Source organism: Ricinus communis, chromosome 7 (assembly GCF_019578655.1).
Source record: "Ricinus communis isolate WT05 ecotype wild-type chromosome 7, ASM1957865v1, whole genome shotgun sequence".
NCBI classification, from domain to species: domain Eukaryota; kingdom Viridiplantae; phylum Streptophyta; class Magnoliopsida; order Malpighiales; family Euphorbiaceae; genus Ricinus; species Ricinus communis.
The window spans coordinates 16,776,598-16,802,037 of record NC_063262.1 but is presented as its reverse complement, the minus strand read 5'-3'; the positions used below and the strand labels follow the sequence as shown (position 1 = coordinate 16,802,037).

Sequence of the window (25,440 nt, the reverse complement as noted above, 5' to 3'; positions counted from 1 at the left end):
TCTAGGAGTAGGCACATAGATATTAGACACCATTTTTTGAGAGATCATGTTCAAAATGGTAGTGTAGTACTAGAGTATGTTGATACAAAAAACAACTAACTGATTTTTTCACTAAGCCCCTAAATGAGGAGAGAATGAATTTCATAAAAGGAGAACTATGAATGATAAATGGAAGCACCTTAGTTTAAATTCTTCCTATGAATGCTAATTGTGTATATTTTTTTATTTATGCTTGTACTTGTGCATTCTTCATTATTGTGCAATTTTTTTTAGTATTGAAATTGTCTTAACACTAGATCAATTTTAATCTTTATGCATTTGAATACTCATACACAAAATGATTTGATCAATGTGAAAAGTGCATTCTCATTCATTCATTTTTGCATGGTTTTTGCTTGAAATTATAAAAAGTGTGCTCATGCTTTATAGGTCCGTATGCAATCTTGAAAATGACTTTAAAAGCGTGCTCGCGACTCAGCGCGACCGCAGTTTCTTAAAATCATAGTCATTGCAACTGTTTTCTCAAAAGCCGACTGCGCTTCTCCTCGATTCCATAAAAGACTAGTCATTACAGATTTTTTGAAAATGAACTTTAATGTTGAATTAGCCATTTTTGACCATTTTCAAACTCTCACTAAAACTATAAAGCCAAATTTTATACATTTGTATCATTTTTTACACATTTATTCATTTTGAGACTTTAGAAATCCTTCATTCTTCTTCAAAATCCCAAAATCTCTCTTTTACTTCTTTAAAGACAAGTATGGATCCAAGAAAGGCTATTGGAAGAAGCTCTTCTTCATCTGAAACAATCATAGAAAGAACGAAGGGTGTGAATTATGAAGTAAGAATCAAGTACATGACTATATAAAGGAAAGAAACTCAACCTAGTAGATTCTTTGATGAAGAAGTCCTTATTAAGCTTGGTATTTCACAAGAGGTACACACACTCCTTGACAATGTAGGGCTTAGAAACTTCTTCCTATCCCAAATCTTCGAAATACAATTTCAGAATCTCATTAAGGAATTTCTTTCTACCTTAGTGATTAACAAAAAGAAGGATGAGAATGATTATTATGGGATAGAGTTTAGGCTCTTTGGGGAGAGAAGAACACTTTATACAATCTAATTCTCTTTTATTTTTGGTTTTTAGGAAAGAAGTCATCTCTCAATTATTGAAAATCTTGTAGAAACGCCTCTTTGTTTTTTCCAATTTTGGAGGCAAATTTCAACTAAAGAAACCCATTCTAAAGACTCCCACTCCAAAGATCTCAAATACACTAGGTAGTGCATAGGATGATAGCCACCAACATCCATGTAAGGGATAATGGGGTTGAGAAAGTTCCATAAAAAGATCTTCTTTTTCTTTATGCGATGATTCATGGTAAGCGCATTCTCACTTCTAATTTTTTCTTGATCACCTTCTTCATCTTGGCAATACTCAAAATGGTGCCATTTTTTATCTTCTCACATGTCACCAAAATTGCCAAACACTTTCATGCCCTCACTCCTCTAAACAAGAATTTTCTAACGCCTCCTATCTCACCACTTTTGCTAGGATTAGCTTTCCTTGAGCATGCCAAATTCATTAGACTTGGACCTAAATGGGAAATAGATGAGGAGTTCTTTCTACTCATAGGGGAGTATGTGGATGATAGAAAGAAAAGGAAGAAAAACCATAAGATACCAAGTGAGCCAACCCCTTCCTCTTTTCCCACTTCATCTTCTTTTCCTTTTGAGAACAAAGTATTTAAGCAAATGGAGAAAACTTGGAATTATCTCCACCATTTGCATGCGGATTTAGTGAAATCCAAAAAGCCCACAAGATTCCTCATTGTAATGTAAAGGATTGGGGGGAAAAAGAGGCTCTAATTCCACCTCCTCAAGTAAGCTCTAGTGAAAAAAGAAAGGAGCTTATAGTTTCTCAAGAGGATGAAGAAGAAAAAGATTGACCTTTTATTTTTATTTCATTTTCTCATTTCTCATTTTATTTTTTTCTTCTCATACATGCCTCCATTTAATTGATCACACATATATAAAGCATTTTCTTTATGAATGAAATCTTATCTTATTTTCTATCTCTTTGCAATTTACTTTCCTTGTTCTTTTTAATTTTGCTAAAGGAGGAAAGAAACCTAAAATGATTAATACATGACAAATGAAAAGAAGGAAAGAGACCTAACTTGACTAAAGGGGAGAAAGTCCTAAATTGGATAAGTACATAAAAAAGGGGGCAAGTTCTTAAATTGCAAAGTATATGATATGCTTGGAATCTAGATGAAAAACATGTTTAATTATAAAAACTTAGGGGGAGAAAATACAAAAATTGAGGGGGAGTAATAAATTGTTAAACCCTTAAGTAAATTGTTCCTTTGACTCTTGAATGTTAGTTCTTAACTATTCAATTGCATCTATACTTAATCAATTTTGAATTCCTAATCAATTTGGTTGTCAAGATAAAAAAGGGAGAGATTGTTGACCTAAGATGCAATTGATCTCTATTTTGATCCTAACAACCAAATTAACATCATGACTGAGTATCTATGTGACAGAGCACCAAAGGAACCAAGCTTAGAATAAACATTCTTGAACCTTGAAGCAAGTCTTGTATAAAGACCCCAAAAGCGCGAGGGCGCTTTCAAGGCACGAGGCCGCTTTTGACATGGCCAAAAGTTTGCAAGATGTTGAAAAGTCCACCTGACAGTAGGCCAATTGCCTCATGATACCTGGCAGTTAAAATGTCAAAGCTTCAAGAAGCGTGAGAGCACTTCGGAAGCGCGAGGACGCCTCACTTTAGGACTTGAGATAAAAATTGGCAGACGATAGCGTGATAAGAAGTACGAGGGTACTTCTAGATGTGGACAAGGCAAGAGCGATGATGCTATTGTGGCGCCGGGGCAATTTTTGCAATTAATGTGATGTCAGTAATCGTTGAGATTTCAACCATCCTATCAATGCCACGTGGCTGGAGCTGTTGAAGCCCCAATGTCTCTTTTCAGAAAGCGCAAGCGCGCTTGGGGAGCGCGGGGGCACTTTCCATGACTTTAGGCAATTTTTGCCAAGTCATCAAATCTTATAATTAAAGAGTTTTGGCCTTATTATAATGTCTCCAAGCGATTGATTTGTGTATAAATACCCTTCTTAAAGACTCTATAACCAAGTGTATGAATTAGATATACCAAAACTCTTGCAAATTTATTTTTCAATTACATTGAAACTCTGTCCAACTAAAACTCAAAAGGGTTGTTGTGTGAGCCTAGGTATTAACAATATAAGAAATTGGTTGTTAAGTAACCATTAATACTCAAGGGTTAAAGGACTTAGTGAGAGCGATAATAAATATAACTATATTCATCTCCTTTATTAATTATATATGTTATTAACAACTCTTGATTTTCATATTATGCTAATTTTATGTCTCATGATTTCCCTTTCAATAATTGAAAAGTCATTATTTAACGCCATAACCATTCTAATATAAGTCACTATTTGTCATTTATATATTCTATATTTTTCATCTCCATCTGCATTTTTAATTTTATCTTTATCTCCATCTTCAAATAAGATTAATGAGAATGCAAGAAATATAACTTTTCGGAATAACATTACAATAATTTGTAACCTTATTTTTAAAAGCTCTTAAAAGGTATACTTAAAAAAATTATTTTAATTTATTAAGAAGTTTCATGATTACGTACTATTCTTATTAGTATTTTTTTTGCTTGCTTATATTAAAAGTTTAATTTTATAGTTTAATTTATAAATTCATATATCAATATGAATATCTTTTGTGTATCATAAAAATTAGTTAGTTGTATAGTTAAACAATCTCAATTAAATATTTAGTTATTTTAAGACTGATATCTTAGTTTTTATATTATTTTAAATTTAATTCTTTATATATATAATGTTTACAATTAATTTTAATAATAGTTTATATGTACCAAAATAAGATAAGAATTGCTGCAATTGTGTATGTTTTATAATCCTACCATCTTTCAATTTTATATTTTACTATATTTTTTTTATTTTTTTATTTTTTTAATTGACATTCATCTCTAATTACAATAGCAAATTTAATTAAGTGCAACACATAATAATTAATACTTATGTAAGTTGTTATATAATAATCTGCTCTATAGTGAGCACAGAAACTAGAATATATGTAACATAAGCTAGATTCTTAAGAAAATTAATATGAAACAAATTATTCTTAAAAGGGAATAAGATTCACAATATTTTTCTAAAATGTTACTAATTTTTTAATAACATATACATTTTACTCCTATTTTCACAAAAGAAAAAAAATTATCATTTCTTACGTTTTTATAGAAAATATATCCTATGTTTACTTGCAACTTTTAAATCTTAACTTCAAAATTCAACTAAAATCCTTTAAGATACTACCTGCATGCTGCAATCATATTAATTTATCGATTTTAACTCAATCTCAACCAAATCAATACAAATACTACCCAAAAAAAACTGAGCTTCTTGATACTCGATTTTATCGAGTCAAATTAAAACAAAACTCTTACATCTTAATATTCTTTTCATTTAATGTTCGATTTTAATTCTGAAAACATCACAAAAGAATAATGTGAGATTGACCGAATTTGTGTATTGCATTGTTTGAAGGAAATTCTTTTATTGTTTTTAATGTTCGATTTTCAAAAATCCTTTTGATTTCCTTGCAAGTCATGCTTCTTTAATAGATTCAAAGAATTTGATGCATTTTCGGATACTGATATCAAATACAATTTATCAAAATTGGGAGGGCTAAAGAACAGAATCAGAGCAAGAATAACAAGTGTTCTTAGAGGAATGTAAATGACATTAAAGAACAAATGTGCATCTGACTGTAAACATGAAGGGTAAAAAAGCTTCAGGGGCAAATGTGCATCTGACCATAAACATGAATGGTAAATGTTCTCCTATTTCCCTTCTTATATTCATGATCATTTCAAGTAATTTGTCTAGCTAAACTTGGCATTTATACATATATCTTCCTACAGAATCAATTTATCTAAGTTGGGCATGGTTCGTTTCCAAAATGCAGTCAGCATATATTTCTCAAATTGCATCAGAAACTTGCACAAGTCAGGCATGCTAAATACCAAAACTTCGATTAAATTATACCCGAAGTACAAAATGACCAATTAGATGGTACAAAAGCAAACACAAAAGTTACCCAGCAGATCAGAATTTGGCAGTCTATCCAGCTCCATGCTATGTATCCCTACCCCTCGTAGGGCGGCAGACATGATTTCTTTTGCGTGCATGTTCTTCGTTATGGTGCTGTGTCCGACATGCATGTCCATACCAACAATCTTCCCTTCTAAGTGCCTCCAGTGGTACAAACTACTGAAAAACGCAGGTAAAATACAACCTCGACAACGGATGAAAACAAAAGGAGAAAAAAAGATTATCAGAATTATCAACGCGAACTGCAAATGCCACTCACTTGCGGACCTTTTACATCAGAAATCGTAATCTAATAAAAAAAATAAAAAATCCAATAAGGAAAAGACATACTATACTACCATTCCATGAATATAAGCAGAATTTCTTTGATAGTGGGAAAAATATTTCACTAATACTATTAAGTTTAAAGGACATCTAAAATTGAGTTTTGAAAAAAAAAAAAAAGATTTTGGAAAACCATCCCATCACATTAAGATTATGCTCGTGAAGTTAATATTTTAGTTTCATAATAATGAGGGTGATGCAAGAAATATTGGTACAAAATTGATATAATATGAATACTCTATTATTATTACATCCAAAATTAGATATATCAAAGACAGAAGATAGCAAGATATGTAATATATATATATATATATATATATATATATATATATATATCTGTGTGTGTGCTGCCTTGTGTGTAAGATTTCATTATTTAACTTTAATCTTTATTTTAAATAATCTAACTAAATCAAGATTTTTATAGTATATACAATATGTACAAGACCCATCACATTCATGAGAATTTTATTTAATTTTAAGTATTAAGCCCATAAGGTCACATCAAACAGAAATAAATTAATAATTACATAAAAGTTCACAATTTTATTCTAATTTAAATATCTAGTTAGTTTAATTTATAAAACACTAATTAGTTTTGAATAGATCTGAAATTAACCATGCAGTCTCTAAGCAATCTATATAATTTAAGTGTCAGAACAAATTAAATTGTTAAGAAAATAGTTTTAGATATGGAGCAAACTAGAACTTCGCATGTAAATAAGTAATTAGAAAAATCTTTTAGGGTAGTGGAGGTAAGTGCCCCACTAACCCCATGCTAGATCCATCCTTGATTTATACTATGTGTTTATCTTGTTATTTTAATTGTATTTCAATGGAAATTGCTAAGACTCATATTACAAAAGCTGGTTGCTACAATAATACTAGAAAAATTAAGCAGGGATATTATGGTCTCTTTTTGGACTAATATTTGCTTAATATGCACACTATACTCATGAACCAAACAATGGAACAAGAATAAACATATTTCTGTACTGAATTTACCCACTCTTGAAGAATAGCTAATCTATTACTAGCCTCTTCTATTCGGCCAACCATATTCATAGCCATTATGCATCCCATATTGTTGAAGAATAAAGGACAAAGGAGGGAACCAACGAAAACCAGATTAAGTCAAGGTGCACAAGTGTTAATTTCAAGTTGAATCAGAGGCACATTAGGACAAGAATGCATCAGATGGTCCAAAACCAAGGTGGTGGGTGGAGTGTACTTCAAAAAGAAATGGAGAAAATGGAAAGGAAAAAAAATGTCATGTTTGTAGAAACTACGAGTGCATTATATAAAGCTTCAAATACTAAATAATTCTTAACTGTCAATTATGACAGCAATAGTGTCCGTCCAATCCTCTTTCATGACTGACTAAAGAAATTTTTTGTTCCAAGGACCATACCATAGCCAAAAAAGGAACACAATGGATTCCTAAACTCTGAAGCAAAAGCAGTAGAAGGAGACGGCGAGGAAGAAGAAAACGATCCTGGTCTTTTCATGGCCGCATGCCAGAACAGTTTATGGACCAAGCATTGCCATTGTATAAAAATTATGCAATACGATAGTTGTACATCTGTTCATTATCAATGACTTTCTTTCAAAGGTCCCATCAGATTGCATTACTCTCTCCAAAATTTCAGTTATTACCCCGTTTTTTTATTAAGAGTTATAACTCCTAAAGGACAAACTATATCGCAAATTTTTACTTACGAAGTGCTTTCATTGGTATAATAATGAAACTCCGTTACTAAAGGGAGAGGGCTAGGACAGGATAACCGACATTAACTTCTGACATGCACCTCTCACCTGATTTTCCAGTTTAGCATATAAAGATCACATATTAAACTAGAAAAAGCAATATTTTACCAGAAACATGAGGAATTTCAACTTGATTTCTTGAAACTAAGAAGACTTACATCTTTAGGAATTGAAATCCGAAACCAGTATAAGAGAAAGGAGACCAATTTGTCATAACAATCACTGCATCAAGAATAGAGGACTAACAAATTAATAATATTACCTACAATCTATAATATATATATATATATATATATATATATATATATGAAAGTATGAATAGGGAGGGGGAAAGACAAATTTACTAAGAAACCTGTGTTAAATTCTTATTAATCATTATTGAAATATGAGGTTACTCTGGTAATTTAGTAATTAATATATTATTAAATTTATATAAATTAATGTTAATATTATAATTAGTATGATATTTTTTAGAAAAAGAAATCATTTTTTAATAAGAAAAAAGAAAAGGAATGTTACATAAAATAAATTTGTCTATACTGTATATAAACATAAACATTGATAAAGCGAAAAAAAATTATAAAACAAACAAATAGTGTGTTTGTTGCTATGTCCTTTGCAACTTAGAATATTTAATGGCCATTGCTTAATCAAATTAGCATGTGTACACTCCATCTTGCCTTTTTAATCCTAAAAGACACTTTTTTTGTTCTTCTTTCTTATCTTTGTTTTGTATGTACACCTTTGGAAATTTTTCCACTAATAATCTAATTGTTTATGGTTCCAAAGTGGGGCTAATATTGGATTCTTTTTAAGCCCATGATTGATCCAGGGGGAGAATAGGACTTAATGTACTGTTAAGTTGCATTTCACTCTCTATTGCTTTCCCAACAAAGTTTGCATTTTTATTTAAATCAGTATGTATCCAGATACATTACTTTGATTATTTCAAGGAGTTTGTAAATTAGAGTCTTACAACAGAAGTCTCTAATAAAATAATAAATAAAAAAATTATATTGAAATAGGCATTATTGTATTTGATATATTAATTGTATTAATATGTTATTTTTTAAGATAAAGAATCATTATTTACTTACAAAATAAGTTATCTATGTTTAAGGAAAAATCGAAATCTATAATAGATCACCAAATTTTAATTTATTTTAAATATAAATTGTTTTAGGATAAGGACTAATTATAAAATTAGTTCTAATTATATTGTACAATTTGAATAGAATAAAGAGAGAATAAATGAAAAAATGTCATTGCTTGATAAAAATAATTATTAATTATATATTCACCATAAAAAGCACGGAATAGATTTATGGTGAATATATTAATTGATATATTGTTCACAAATAAACCAACAAAAAGTCTTTCAAAAAAAATTATAATTTAATAATAAGATTATTATTCAATTATTTTGCAAGCATATATAATTCAATGGTAAATTAATTCAAGTAACTCCACTATCTGACATTTTGGTAATAAGAGTACATAAAATTTCTTCTGTTGGTCATGTTGATGAGAGATGGAAGGTGAGATTTGAGACAAAAAGAAATCAAGAATTAGGTGATGCAATAAGGTGAGATTTTCTCAAAATAATAATTTTCTGAATGAAGATGAAGAAAGACTTTGGGGATTTCCAAAATCAAAGAAATATCTAGAACTATATTAAATGATTGTGAAGCAATTGTAAAGATTAAGGACTCAACCCTAAATCTTAAACTCTAAATGTAAACAGACCAGCAATGATGTACTATATAAGGAATCCTTAAATTAATTATACATGATAGATGGTCAACTATGCGAGCATTGTGAATCTTCCTCCTTTTCTTTTCTTGAGTCTAATAGGATGTGATTTATATTACTTGAGGCTATAAACAGGGGAGAACCAACCAAAATCATTAGACTATATGCTGCATTTGAGAAATCTATAAGTATAAAATATTTATTTAAATACGATTATAATACACCTAAAGTATTAAAAAAACAGTGACATTTCAAATACCAAACTATATATCATATTCTATTATAATTAATCTTTAAATTTTTAGAAATTTTAAATTCAAGATATAAGAGTTAGAAAACCATAACAAGTCACATTTGAAGTATGTACATGGAAAACTAGTAATAATGAAGGCAATCATGGTGATAGAACTAACAAGGATATCAGCAATAGTTGCACCTAATGAATCTATAAAAACCTCATTAACTAAACACAAAATTGACCTAACCTACCATTTCTTTACCAGTATAAAGAGAATCCTAGATAACATACTGTCAATAAAAATTTATGCATAACTGTCAAAGATTTTCTGAGAATTCAATCTCCGGGAAGTCAACCTAGATCTTTCCCGATTGACCTGAATTATTTCTACTTTATTATCAAGTCCAAAAAAGTTTCAAAGAAACTCAGAATTTGTTAGAGCTGAGGCAGGACCAGTGTTTGAATGCACCAGAATAAATCCACCACTTGTAGAGTTCTTTTCATAATATTTATACCCCCTATATTGAAGGACATAAGAATAAGCCCACAGGCGAACTCATACTTCTACATGTTAGGTTACCCCTCTCCTCTTGAAAAGTATACCTGCCCCTCTCTCTATGATCTACCATCCGTCTCAAAAGATAACTATGTTTAAAATTAATCTCCTCTTGCCCCTTTCAGACCTTTCCTTTCCTTTCTTCTTATTAAATTCGTACTAGCTACGTTTTCTGACACACACAATATCGTTTTGGCCACCTGTCATCGTTTTTGCAATAGCAAGACCTTTCCTCCTTTATACTTGTGTCCATACTCTCCCTCTAAAACAAATTCTTGCCTTCCATTCCCCATTCCTACTATATTCATTTCCTTTCTCAATTCATGTCCTAGATTTTTCAGGTGATGATCTATCAAAATTGTTAGTCTCTATGGTCTAAAATTAAAATCCCCTAGACTCTTTTATAAGTTCTCACCATATCCACCTGATTGAAGCTTTATAAACATAAATTAGATAACTTATGTTGGTTTAGACCTTGTTGGGGCCTTTGTTATGTGGTTCATTTTATGACTATAAAGGTAAGACCCAAGCAAATTGGCATTATTGGTCAAATAAACACCTTGGTCTGGTTTAGTTTCTCTTATGTTCTCTTTGTACCCAACAACTTGTTTGGTTGTTCTATCATGAGGTTTAGTAGGCATAAAGGTTGTTGATCCCAAGGTCTCTTATGTGATTTTGATAATGTGAAACATCTATAATATATAATATAAATAAAATAGGCTAAGTTTTCCCATGAGACTCCACTTGGCAATATTCTATAAAGCCACATTATGTAGAGTTTCAATATAAAAATATATGTAGCTTTGATGTAGTTATATAATAATCTATTATGATATTAAATACTAATCAAATAAAATGATAACATTAATAAATTATAATATTAAATGCTAATCAAACAAAATAATATTACTAAGTACTTATCAAAATAAAATGATAGCTAAATATAATAAAATAATTAGTAATTATATAATGCCACTAATTTACTATATATCTATTATGTTCTTTTATTATTTTTTATAATAATTAAATTTAAAAGTTATTAAAGTAAAATAATAATATGAAATGCTTATTAAAATAAAATAATTGCTAAATACAATTATTTTCTTATAATATAATATATTTAAAATCAAAATAAGATATTTTAAAACTAAAAATTTAGATCAAAAGATTATCAATAATTGTACATTAGCACAAGCGAATTGCTAGTTATTACTAATAACATCTTTGTTTAGTGCTTCTACAAAGTTATAGATGGATGAAAGTTTCAAAAGAAAAAGGTTCATCATTTGGACCTGTATAGCTCAAAATTTCAAATTTTGAAGCAGTCATGTCCACGACATATAATGTTGCGCCCATGAAAATAGAGCAGAAAATTAGCAGAAACATTCGCGACTTGCATCACAACCACGAACCGATGTCTCACACCCATGAAGGATCTGTCACGGCCACAACAACTCTAAAATCAGTTTTCATAGCCGTGAATGAGAAAAATAGTCATTGCATCCTTCATGCTTGTGACATCTATATCACAGTCGTTACACCCTTTAACAAGCTATAACTTCATCATTTAAAGGGAATAATGGCTAGTTCTTGTTTTGGGTAATAAAAACTCAATTGGAACATGGAATTCAAAAGTTCTTGAGCTCAAAAGTGCATTTACATGTAAGAAACATTTTCAAACATCAACGTGAGACTAAATCATTATTAAACCCTCTTCTTCATTCTTAGGATTGAAACTCTTTATGGAGGGTAGTAAATTCACTCTACTTTTGTTATTTGACTTATTTATAGAGAGTGAGTTGGGTTTTTCTTGTAAATTCATTAAAACATCTTTCTAACAACATTCAAAATTGAATCTTGAATGGGTTGTTTAGGAAAACCTTTTAATACTGTCTAAACACTTCTTGGGTAAGAAGAGTTAGAAAATTTGGTATATTGTAAAGGTTTGAGTGGTAGCCATAAAAAAAACACTAGAATTTAAATGTTGGCCGCTAGAACACTTTAAAGAAGTTTCAAGTGTGAGCTTCGGAGCACTTGTATTAATCTTGCACCCAGAAGAATCATTGATAGTGGAAATCTCAAATGAAACTTAAAGAGTTGATGTAGGCAAGGAGTTGGCCAAACAACTAGAAGTCTTGCACTTGAATCCCTCTCCTCTACATTCTCATATTTATTTATGATTATGCTTGTTTATATGTTGTTAATTGTTATTGCATTTTATATTAAGAATTACTCAATTACTTTGATTAATTGTTTCCGCTAAAATTTTTTTAATACTTAAGCAAAAGTTTTTAAATTGATATTGATTTTTATAAATAACCAATTCAACCCCAACCCTCCCTTTTCCTTCTCTTGGTTGCCATAGGGTATTTCAAAGGTGATTTTCATGGGTGTGAGATAGGAATGAATTAATGCCAATTTAGCAGTGTACGTTCATAAAGAACTTCGAAATCTAAGATTAGATATCTTTTAACCTCAATCCTTTTATGTTTTCAAAGAATTGGAACTTTTGTTACATTTTAAAATTGTCTTGTAGAATATAGATTAAATTGGAGGTAATGCACTGCCTATAGAAAAGTAACTGAAAGGAAAAAGAAAAAAAAAAATCCATACTTGCAAACATGTGTTCCTGCATTTATCATCTCAGCGTGATTCAATGGCAACCTTGTACGATCTGCAATCAAAAATTACAAATATTTTTATTTGGAAAAAAAAAAAAAAGAGGATACTTTCTTCCGTAGGCATAGTTCAAGAGAAATAATCATGCCAAAGTACAAAAATAAATATTGGGCGAAACCTAATACTAAGAAAGAGAAGTGCATAGACATTGGTGATAGCATAAATAGAACATGACATGGACCTAATCAAGTCCATTTTTACATTTTAAACTAAGCTAAACAACTAAGAACTCACCAATTTCTCTGTTGTTGAACTTTCCAATCCAATCCGATATAACATCCTGCAGTGTTTTTCCCATTTGTCTAATACACCTCTCAGTGATCTATAAAACACTAGCATTAATCGGAATTTAAAAGTAAAAGAACTACAATAAGAAATATTAGAATTACAGACATCATACATCTTGTTCATGCCGATTCTTTTCATGTGCCACAAATGGAATCTGCAAGATATTGCGTCGAGAAATCTGCAAAGCATAATATTATGATCTTTGAACAATTTTCACAAACTTGACGTATTAAGAAAGTGAATATCAGAAAGTTTTTGAGCACTAACATTTTTCAATATCAAACACTACAAAAGCCCAAATATGAAACACAATGACAAGCATAATAGAGCTAAAGTTGTTAACCATACATCATTAGTTAAAAAAACTAATAAACAAATAAAATGCCAAAAATGTAACTATAAGATGTCGAGAAGACTTGTTCAACAGCCAAACAATAATCTTTAAAAATGTTGGAGAAACAATCATTATATAATAAGCTTCATATTGACAATATATATAATGAATTCAGTCAATAAACATCATCCACATGCAGACAATTTGGAGAGTGGAAACACTCGAAGAAAAAGGGGAAAAATAAAGAATGAAAAAGAGCATGGTGGAGGAGGGATAGAAATAACAAACTTATAGTGTAACTATGGGCAAACATTTAAAGGAAACTGATGTAGGAGAAGAAAATAAATTTCTGTCTGGAGAACAAAAAAGAACTGTTAGAGGTATATGAAGATATATATGAGTTAGATTAATGACAAGGATTGACACTTCATTATAAAGCTATTAACAGATGCTGCAGAAAATTGGAAAAGAGCTCCTGAAATTTGATAAATAAAAGAAATATCAACAAAACATAAAGAAATTCTAACCTGAAAATTATTGTGTTGTGGATGGAGAACCTATAGGAAAAGCACTCATATACAACAGGGTGCATACAAAAGGAGGACCATAAACAAAAAGAAAAAGAATTACTATTCATCTGCCAATTTAACAAAGAAAAAGGTTGTATTATCGTTTTGCATATCCCGACACATTTGATACTTTAATAGAATGTCATTTGATTTGAAGAATGAAATAACCTCACTAATGACTATTAATATCAATATCAGCCTTTTGACAACTGATTTATAATCCCAAGAAGTAACCCTGTTCAGCACGAGAAAGACGTCACAGTCCACAATTCAAAATTAGCTTCTCTTTTACAGTTCTACACTTTTCTTTTTTCAAAAAATAAAAACAGACACAGAGTGTCATTTGTGGTGAATTCATCTTCTACAATTTCCTTCCAAATGAAAGCCATGCCCTCTATTTATGACTATCAACTCTCATGCAAACAGCCTCACTTAAACGTTTCTCTGCTCATTAAACTATTGCCTAAAACTATCACCAACTTCCAATTGATGCATATTCTTATGGATGTTTGCGAAAAGACAGGAAAATATGAGAGAAGGATTCCAGCTAACATTTTCATGCACCATGGTAAGTTATAAATCAAAGAATTTTTATAGGAACCCACATCATAAAGGCTTCCAGAAAAAGCTGCGGTTGTCATTCCCTAATTCCTACCTAAAGTGAACTCTATTATCATCTCCACTTCAAAATCTAAAAATGAAAAGCAATATTTAGCACCAATAAGGACCCTTGTGCTATATTTAGTCTCCATAATCTGCAACTTTAGAATCACCAAAGCCAACTAGTGTTCAAGAGACTAGTAACATTTTTAAGAAGTGTAAATAACAAAATTATTAGAGGTCCCAATTTTGGGGCATAACAGCCTTTATCTAATTGTAGTAAGCTGGGGCTACCATGACCTTTTTCCTTCCAGTAAGCAAAATGACTAAATTAATTTGTAATTAATTAGTAGAGACATAATTTATTTAGTGGAAATGTTTAAAATTGAATATCTACATCACAAAAATGGAAAAAGAAAACCATAAGATAATTTTGGAAGAAAAAAGATAATTATATATATAGGTAAAACCTAGCCAAATAGGACTTCAGAAAAACGCTCACTAGGATTTGAGAATGTGGCCTATATTAATACTTTCAAATCTAAAATAAATTAAGAATGTCTAGTCAAAATTGAATAATAGTGGCAAATAATTCTATAATGGAAATAACAAAGTTTAATCAACCATTAAATCATAAAAACCAAAAGACAAGAATATTTAGAATTGATATCCACGTCTAAGAAAACTTTCTAAGGAATAATATCTTTTATATATAAAAATAACTGGTAGCTCTTTTTCGTTTAAGAACATAAAAGCTAAAATGTAGCCTAAATACCACTTCAAATGAAGACGTACTAGTATGGTTTGACTAAGTGGCTCATTGGTTCTTCTAAAATGAGCTAATATTTTAGTTTCTAGAAAGCAGAAAAGGGAGGAGGAAAAAGGAAGAGAAAGGCGCATAACAGGTATGCATATACATCTCTTTCCAGCTATTTCTCTCTTTCCTCTTCTGTATCTAAGATAATGGACTGCTACAGAATAAGTATAGAATGAAACATCCATATCATTCCCTTGCAGATGAGACAGCTGTGGATCTGCAAAGCACAGGAATGTTTCTGTCGATCACAGGGTCCTTACCTACCAACCAAAATCCCATTACAACCAAGCCAACTTAGGACATTTCATCTGGTTAAGATCCTTGATCATGCAAGCAGATTCAGCTCTTAACTGAAGAACACCTTCTTAATATACAACGTACAAGAATCTTATCTGCTAAACTAATGGAATGTTAGTGCTCCACGAAAGTCAAGACATTCTGTGATGTGCTAGCAAGAATAGACTTCCAAATAGAAATTACCTGAGAAGATGAGGGCGGCACCGAAATTTCCTTGTGTATATATAAGGATATGGTTGGACAAACAGAATTTCAATGATTTTATAACTCAAAATGAAAGTATACTGAGGGTAAATTAGCTGCATCATTAAGGTTTGTTTTCTGTGGCCTACAGGAACTACAGATTAGTAGCCCAAGAGTAATAGCAGATACTGATTAAGAAGTTTCATGGCTGTGAGGAAGGGTAAGAAACTCTATGCAGAAACGGAAACATACTGGTTTAAAATTCTCATGACTGCACACAGAATGAGAGTTGCTTCGGGTAACCCCTTGAGAATGCCAATAAGCACTGCAAAATGCTCTATCACATCCCAAACCTAAAAGGAAAAGGAAGAAATTACTTTACTATATCTTAATGATGACAAAGGTATAAATGCTTTATAATTCAAAATGCTCAAAATTAAACATAAGCATTCATTTCCATTCCAAATACTTTTTTAATTCTGTCTCCAACTTAAATGGACTTATACCACTGAACAGTGGATTCACAACTTGAAACATAATCAACAAAGAAGCAAATATCATTAGCCTACTTTCAAGAAACTATCTTTACATTAAAACCAAGAGACAAAGACACGGAAAGAGATTCATCGGAGAAACAGATACAAATATGAAAAATTAGGGTATAAACTATTAAGGAATTTACAAATTTAGTGTCTAATCCTTTTAATGTTTTCTATTTCAGTGTTTGAACTAATCTTTTGTTCAATCAAGTGTTTAAATCTGCTAATTTATGTATATTATGGTGTCTTGCAAGTTTTACAGGTTAAGATGATAAGTTAAACTTATTTTACACACAAAATGACCTAAATATTCTTACTCTTCATTACTAACAATTTTTTTTATTTCTTCTTATCCCTTTCTTTTTTTTTTTCTTTCTATTTTTTTATTAAATCCTTTTTTAGCACTAAAAATCTAAAGATGTTAGATTAAACTTTCTTTTTTTTTGTTCATTTTTCAAGAAAATTTTACTCATTATTTTAAATTTCTAAGAATTATTTTCTTTTTAAAAAAACTTAATATCTCCCTCTCTCTTATTGTTTTGAAGTGAAAGAAAATATTTTAATTTTAATTTTTTGGAGGTGAAAGCAAGAAAATAAAAATATAATATAGCATTTTAACTTTTTTCATTTTCTTATTTGGATAAATGAGAAAATAAAAAGAATTTATTCTTTTCTTTTTTTGAAGTCTTGAGAAACAAACACAAATTTAAAAAAAAAATAGTGCTGAAAATTGATAGAAAAAAGAAAAAAGAAAAAGAAAAAAGAAAGAGATTATGATATAATTTTAAAGGAATGTATTTTAGATCAGTTTATTATTCAAAATAAGACATATAAGCACTTTAACCTGTAAAACCGGTTAGAGACGCCATATTATATATTTTTAGCAGGTTCAAACACTTAATTGAACAAAAAATAGTTTAGACACCAAAAAAGAAAAAAAGAAAAAGCCAATAGCATGTTTACACAATCAAAAAAGTCAAGACTGCACCCAAAATTAAACCACAAACAGACACAAGCCTGGCACATACAGTGTTGGGGTACACCAAATTCTGTTCTGGAAGGCATCATGCCTCCACAAGATTGACATTGCAAATGGACCGTGTTCTGGCTGCAGCGAAAGCCGCTAATTTCTGTACCTGAGTGTCGTACATGAAAACAGTTCAAATAAATTGATAAAAGCAATAAGAAATCATAGGTCAGAAACATGAAGCAGATAGAACTTCACTTAACCAAGTATTCAAAATCAGAAAATAATAACTTCACACCCACATCTTTAAGAGTAAAATTAGAAGAAAAAACAAGGAAAAAGAAAAAGAAAATTTGCATGACAGCAAGTAGCTCAAAATTAGCAAACAAGAACAATGATAGAACAAAAACAGCTCAATGAATCTTGTTTATAAGTAGCATTGAAAGCACATAAATAAATTGGAATGGATACTTATGCATTTACCAACTTCAATAATCTTATGGACCTTTAACTTGCAAAAGACAGCTTAAATTTTCTGTTTACAGTTTTCATTTTTCATTTAGAAATTTAAGGCTTATTAGTAAGAGATAACATTGACAAATGGAGATGTAAAGCAACATTTATAGGTCAAGACATTTGAGTTCCAATTATTCTTTTAAATATGATGGTGCCAGTGCCCAAAGTGACGAAGTGTTTGCCAATGAGTGGCGACAACAGCAAAAGCAATGACGGTGGTGTTCTTTGCAGGGATGGGCAGGGAGAAATGAAATTCACAATACTGGTGGCTATGGGAGCACCAATATCAATAATAATTGCTGTGGGAGCACAAAAATTTCTTGTTTTTGCCTATTCTTATGCTGCAAATTGTTTTGGACAACCATTTAAGAATCACAAGTGAAACAGGCTGTTCTTGGTTCCTATTACATCCATTACACTACATATAATTAATTAGTAAATACCCCTTTTCTTGCAAACTAATTCTTTAAAAATTATGAACAGCGCCTACTGACAACCCTTACACTTTGATAACACCATGATACCATGACCACCAACACGACTAAGATTGTGACAGAAACCGCTAATCCAAAATCTTGGGAAATGAAAATTTTGTGCTGATGTTGATACAGTTCCCTTATTGGTGTCGATGACGATGGGTGGTGGCAAATGCTATGGCAGCGGCAGCAGTGATAGTGACATGAATAAGTGTCAATGAACCTGGTGTCATTGTAGTGATGAAAAGAGAGCATAATGGATGCGTTTAGCAATTCAAAAAAGCATGCAATAATAAGTGCTTATTATTTTCCCTTGACAACCCAACATCAAAAATGGATGCAACAGTAATCTCATTCCTAGATCAGTAATTTAAAACAAATTAATGCTGGAAGAACAAATAAAATGGAACCAACTGATAATTTACCACATTGAGGACATGGGAACTCCACACCATCATTTTCCACATCCAATGTTGAATGTGCTCTCTTCCGATTGGACTTCTTACCACTTTGAATAACCTAATATACCACAAGTAAAAATCAAGCAACAAGGATTTGATTTTCTTTTTCCTTCTCCAAAAGACCTAACACATAGAAGAATGCAATGTTATGCTACTAAAAACAGATAAAACACCAAGCAAAGACATAAAACAACTGGAGCACCAAGACTAAAAATGAATTAAAAAATGTGCAAAAGGGAATCCATTAATCGATAGTAATTTAAAGCAAAAACTAATGCAGGACCTTTAACAAGTTTCACATACTAACATGATTAATCAAGAGTTTGTAATATGATGATAGTGTGTTAATGTTGGTTGCAAGAAGAAGAGCAAAACGAAATAACATCCTCTTCATTGTCTCTTTCCCATAGTATAGGCCAAAACAGAAAATGTATGCACATAAATCTAACATGGGAAATAATTTATGCAACTTTGCAACACCATTAACAGATTATGAAGTCACATAAGTCCAGGTGAACCAAAAATTCATGCCTCTACTTCTTTCGCTAACATGCTTAATTTGCTCCTAACTCCAGACATCATATAGATTCTTGTCCTATAAACAAGTTCCAAACAATTAAATACTTACAAGGTTAGATCTTACTGACGCACAAGAATCTAGAAGAGCAATTTCTTCATCTGATCGTTTTAATGAAGAATCGGCTTGTAGTATATCCTAGACAAACAAGCAGCACCATGATTACAAAAGAGAAATTCTCAGAAAACCAAAACCATACAACAAAAGACAAGGTCATCTTCTAATTAAACAATTAAAGAAATATGTTCAAGAAAAACAAACAATAAGTATATGGAAGCATGCCAACAAGATCAAGTACATACAAATAATCAAAGAACAGCAGAAACCTTCCAATATTGGTTTGAAATAAACGATATCAGTGCACTTCAATACAAAAAAGTTCATGTGAAAATAAAACTGGCAGCACATATATTTTACAAATGGTATGGCACTGCTTCAACGTATCATATTATTGGCATTGCTTAAGGTAATAACATGATATTAATAAAGATCCACGATTACATTGTAATATTATAGATACAATTTACACAGCAGCATTTTAATTAGTGTCAGACTAGCATTGATACAGCATTAAGAGGGGGAAAAGAGGCAGAAAAGAAGCCAAAGAAAAATGCACATGGAATAGATACTCAGATAAATATTAGGGCTAATTGCAAAAAGATTCATGATCTTTAACGCTTTTTGCGAATTTAACATGACTTTTTAGTTTTGGCAATTTCAGCATGAACTTCACAATTTTTGCAATTCAAAGCGCCGGTTGAAAAATGCAGTATAATCTCCCTAACATGGCGCCAAAGTTGGATCAGCTACTCCATATAGATGCCACATTAAAAACCCACCTTTACTTAATTGCAAAGAAAATCACGTACTTTGCTTTTTTTGCAATTTTATCATGACTTTTTAATTTATACGATTATTCAATTCAATTATTAGTAAATAGCAAATTTAATTACAATAAGACAAAAAAATAAAATTAAAATCTTTAGTAATTGAATATAAAATTTAATTGCAATAAGGAAGTTATGCATTTAATTAAAATAAAAATATAGTAAATAATAAATAAAAGGGGTAAATGGTAATAAATATTTTAAATTTTTAAATTACTAAAATTTTTGAAAAATAATAAACATGATTTTAATATTAATATTAATCAATTATAAATTTACAAAGCATAAGTAGGTTCTACAATAAATTCTTATGATTTAAAATTTATGATATTATAATTAGCCAATATTTATATGAAGATTTTGCATAGCTAATACTTAATTAACATAATCTAAAATTTAATTATTCTCTTCATATGATATGAATATATACTTTTTACAATTTTATTTTAACTTTTTTAAAAATATGGTTAATATATGCTAATTATTAGTGTTAGTAGAGTATGAGATCTTTTTCAGGTGAGTTTCAATGGGGTCTCATACCTTGTCTAGCTACTCTATGAAAGATAAAACTCACAGTAGGTGGAGGGAGGTCTTAAAATTGAGACCTCTAATTCCAAGGGCAAAAGCTCTTATTTTATTCTAATTAAATACATAGCTTTCTTATTGCAATTAAATTTTATATTAATTACTAAATATTTTAATTTTAATTTTTTTATTGTAATTAAATTTATTATTTACTTATTCTAATTGAATTATATCTTAAATAATTAAATGTTTAAATTTGTATACTAATTTTCCAAAATTAAGAAATCGTGATAAAATTGCAAAAAGAAAAAAAACAATCAAAGTTCGTGAGTGTATTTGCAATTAAGTAAAGGTAAGATTCTTGACGTGGCATATACATGGAGTACTTAAGCCAACTCCAGCGCCACATCAGCAAGATTATATTCAATTTTTCAGCCAATGCTTTAAATTGCAAAAAATATAAAGCTCGTGCTGATATTGCCAAAGACTAAAAAATCATATTAAATACGCAAAAAACACTAAAGGTAGTGATTATTTTTGCAATTAGTCCTAAATATTATAAAAAAGCAATAAAAGATAGTTTATTATGTTCAAGTAACAAAAGAATCACACATTTGTAACCAAGAAAGTAATTAAAATTAATGCAGCATCCACATACAAAAATGAGAAGTGGAGAATTTTTACATGTTTGCACACAAATGTATGTACAATATACCAAATGATCACAATGACAAGCATTACAGAAGGAACTTAATAAAACCTAAGCTATTACCTCCTCAATACTATGCAGGAAGTGATTTCTACCAACAAATTGTACAACTGCCCTACAATGAGGGCAAAGCACAGTCGAATGTTTCTCGACTGATCTCCTTAACCACTCTGAGAAGCACCCATTGCTGTATTACAGAGAATATAAAGGGGATCAACACATAGAAACAGCAATAATATTATGGGAACAAAATACAATACAAAATAATCCACATACCAGAAGTTATGAAGGCAAGGAGCAACAGTAACAACGTCATGCCAAATGTTTAAGCAAATACTACATTTTGCATGATCAGCATCTATACAGACCTGACGAAGAAAAAAAAGTAAATAGCAGAAAAGGATAACCATGCCTGCAGATAGTAATGGCAGAGAAAGTATGTGTTCAAATATTGCCAACATAACTATTTACCTTTAATTGCCTCGCGCAGGATTTTGGAGGAGGCATTACTTTAAATCTATAACTCAAATAACCTACAAATATAAACAGTTTGGTACCATGGTTGAGAAGAAAGAATAAATTCAGAAATTTCTTTATCAGAAAAAAGAAAAAGGAAAAATTAAGTTTGTGACTTATTAGCACTCTGGAAAACAGATTTCAAGCCTCCCCAAATTGTCAATTGTACCAAATCAACTCACTCAGAATGTCCCCAAATTGTCAATTGTACCAAATCAACTCACTCAGAATGTGGCCACAGATGGAATTTAAGGATCATGATCTAGATAGACTATTATCAAGTAAGGCGACCATGCATAAATGTTATTGCCAGAGCTTATCTTTGGTTTCCCTTGCTTTCAGGCTACAAAGGTACTTTTTAATGCCCCAGCTTTGCTTGAACCATCCAGTTCCGATGTCTTGAGGAATTAACTTTGCATGTTTAGCTTTTCTATTTCGAGTCCTTTTTGAACCAGGAAGCAAAATACTTTTACTTTCCTTTAGAAGTTCAAATCCCGACAGAAGTGGAACTAGTTATAGCAGTTCAATGCTTAAAGGTTCAGAATTACTTTGAGTTTATAAGTTCCTATGCTACTAATATTTTCTAAGTAGTCAACACTTTACAGACTGTTGATGCCCTTCAGACTTAAGTCTAAAACAGATCTGGCTCATATGGTACAGTCACTAATCATCAAATATCTTATCATAGTAAGTTGAAGCTTGAATATTCTGTTTCTGAATCAATTTAACAACTTCTCTTTGTTACAAGCAGAAGGGAAAAGAAATACAGGGAAGAAAATAGGAACTAATTAATAAAGTATTTATCTATGTCAAGGTCCAACACTAGCAATACTTATAAAACGAATGGATAATTGTTAAGAACCATTATCATTCTGGCATCACACATCTGCACCAGTTAGTGCTACTGATTCAAGAAAATTTACACACAAAAGGACAGAAATTAAACTTTAAATTCAAGAGTTTTCAGTAAGATATAAAGAAACACCTGGAAGAGTGACGCATAGATAGAGTTCTTGCAGAAAGCATGAGTACTTAAAGTGTATTAATCCTCAAGACGAAGAATATAAAAATGCTGACCTTCTTTTTCAGGGCCAGGTATAATTTCACTTCCACAATTGATTATAATATCATCTTGACTATGGACAACAGCCTCATCAACAAGTATTGCATTTGAACTACATCACATAAAATAAATTAGTAAATAAGTTAGAAGAAAATGAGAGGAGTTATGGTGTCTTCTATTGACTAAAAATCAATGTAACTGTTTGATATGTGTAAGAGTAATAGCATACTAATTGTGAAATAACTAATTTATGCCAACAAGATTTTCTTTTTTTAAGAATGAAAAAGAAAAAAACTTTCATAACATTTCAAATGAAAATTGAAAATGCATGCAATGTCTAGAGTTGAGACATCATATACCAAGAAGGATAAAAAAAAAAACAAGTGATAAAATATAGAGGGAACAAAAGAAACTAGACAAATTGTCAGATGAAAAACATATAGAGAAGCTTCTTAAGATAGCACATTTATTCTCTTCATTTAGATGTCTTTACCCTAAAAGTTCAATCCTCATGGCCCAATAATTAATTAAGTTAATTCCAAAGATTACTGAGATATCAAGAAAAGGATAAATAAAATTGATCCTTCATGTTGTGAAACAATAAGAATGAACAAAGTGCATTACTCAGATAAATAAGATGATTCATACTTCATAACAATAAGAGCTTATACAAAGATGTTTTTCATCCACTGAACACTGGCTGTTCAGATTTTGCTCAATGCTATAACCATCCAACCTTCCATTATTTGGAAAAGAGGGATACTATATGTAGAAAAGTTGATGAATAAAATTTCGCGCATAGTTGTTTACAATGAAAACCACATCTATGAGAAGTAAAAAAGACCTTGTATTTTGCATTGTGGCAGAACGTTGATCTGAGTTCCTCGTCAATTTGCACCATTCCTGCCTTTCAAGAGAAGATGAGGTGATCGCTGAGCAGATTAATGCTTCATTTGACCTTATTTCAATGTCAGAGGATCTTGAGTCAGATGGTACTGCAACGAAGAAAAATATCAATCAAAAATCAACATCTTGGTAAAATGTTCCATGTAAAAGATTTGCAGACTGTAATCAATCCCATCAAACCATTGCTATCACATGATGTAACTTCCAAAGCAAAGAATCTAAATTTAGAAAACCAACAGATCTTTAAAACATGGCTAATACCACGGTTGACTGTCAAACCTTGTAAATTCAATATGGGTTCAATAAAAGAAGATAGTAACTGAAAATTTTGGATGCTTTCACTACCAAAACTCACAAGTATAAATACAGTAGTAATAGCATCCACGACATGCCAACAGCAGCTACTCAGAATGTAAAAGCCATTAGGATTCACTAAAAGGAATGTCAAAAAGAAAACAACTTTAATTTCATTTAGATAAAAATTTCATTAAAAATTCAAGTTCCTACAACCATGCATGAAAAAAGTACATATCTGTAGAAACTGAATTTCATTATATCACATTAAAACGCAAATTTCTTGCTTCATTTCATTTCAATTTGGCTTCAAAGAAAATTTTAACAGCTGTTGTTCCAAGACTAGTTCTTGGCATGAAAAAGACCACCTGAAACCAAGAAAATAAAAAGTACGAAAGAAAAAGGGGGGAAGGGGAGGGGTGGAGTGGGAAATGATACCTAGCTTGGCCCAGATTATATCGGAAGAGGAATTGACAGCAGAGCTTTCACCAACTTCCATGATTTTTCACAGAGTTCGTGTTCTAAGAGAGTAGCGGAGACCGCGTCACTTTGGCTTTCAGTTATACATATTTATGCATTCTAGTGTTTTTCCGCATGCGTCGCACACGGTAATGATTGGATTCATATATAATTTTTTGGCATATAATTTTTATATGTATTAATTTAGAAATTGAAAAAATCTACTTAAATTTAACCTTCTAAAATATTTTAATAAAAATAATACATCTATTTTAAAATATTATTTTAATTGATATATTTATCAATTATATTAATAATTTTAAAAATAAAATAGAAAATATGATAAAAATGTAAAAAATATTTTGCATAATATATTCTTTTTAACTATAAATGATATTTTATTTTTTAAAAATTTATCTATTCAAGTAATTTTCAGTACTTATTTTATTATTTTAATTTTATCTTTTTATTTTATCAAATTTTAAATTAAAAAAATAAGGCATATAATTTAAATAAAAAATATATTTCAAAGATTTAATTAAAAGTTCTTATATTAATTCTATCTTATATTCAAGGATATTTGAATTGCCTTTTTTATACCATATAGATGTATAAACCAAGTTGACGTGTAGTCACACCAATAAAGTAAAATTCAATCACACCATGAAATTATGATTGTTTAAAATTTAACTAAATAGAAATTTTATTTTATTTAATTGAGATTTTATTTTATCAGATATTAGTCATATGTACTATATCATAATAAAGTAAAAAGTAATAAAATTATATCTCTATAATATTTTATCTATTATAATAAAAGATAAAAAATTAAAAATTAAAAATTATTATGCTAAATATTTATAATATCCCTAACTATTTGCTAATAATAAATTTTATTTAAATATAAATTATTACTCTCATTAAAAAATATTAATAGGG

General features: G+C 30.3%; 1 protein-coding gene across 8 annotated transcripts; it reads right to left on the bottom strand.

Moving 5' to 3' along the window:
• Positions 1-4,916: 4,916 nt before the first annotated feature.
• On the bottom strand, positions 4,917-24,647 carry LOC107260824 (E3 ubiquitin-protein ligase CHFR). Of its 8 annotated transcripts, none has more exons than XR_007216614.1 (16): positions 24,481-24,647; positions 23,687-23,837; positions 22,857-22,954; positions 21,735-21,796; positions 21,540-21,631; positions 21,327-21,450; positions 19,194-19,280; positions 18,530-18,623; positions 17,174-17,281; positions 15,859-15,959; positions 12,919-12,984; positions 12,753-12,840; positions 12,453-12,513; positions 11,132-11,275; positions 7,452-7,515; positions 4,917-5,361 (listed from the first exon to the last, which is right to left on the bottom strand). XR_007216614.1 is itself a non-coding variant. In XM_015715572.3 (15 exons), exons 1-15 carry the CDS (start codon positions 24,539-24,541, stop codon positions 5,339-5,341), a joined length of 1,308 nt encoding a protein of 435 aa, XP_015571058.2. In that variant the 5' UTR covers positions 24,542-24,647; the 3' UTR covers positions 4,917-5,338. The 8 variants fall into 8 exon arrangements, 6 of the variants coding, with proteins under 6 accessions (XP_015571058.2, XP_048232504.1, XP_048232507.1 ...); XR_007216615.1 differs by having other exon boundaries at positions 5,289-5,364; XM_015715572.3 differs by lacking the exon at positions 11,132-11,275 and having other exon boundaries at positions 4,917-5,389.
• Between the last annotated feature and the right edge of the window lie 793 nt (positions 24,648-25,440).

Bases quoted from the DNA above. Each gene is read 5' to 3' on its own strand.
- LOC107260824 (XM_048376547.1), bottom strand. From the start codon at position 24,541: ATGGAAGTTGGTGAAAGCTCTGCTGTCAATTCCTCTTCCGATATAATC. The intron at 19,281-21,326 runs GTAATAGCTTAG...TTGTTTGTCTAG, and splicing joins TCCTGCATAGTATTGAGGAG to GATATACTACAAGCCGATTC. The intron at 12,985-15,858 runs GTATGTTTCCGT...TATGCTTTGCAG, and splicing joins GTCATGAGAATTTTAAACCA to ATTTCTCGACGCAATATCTT.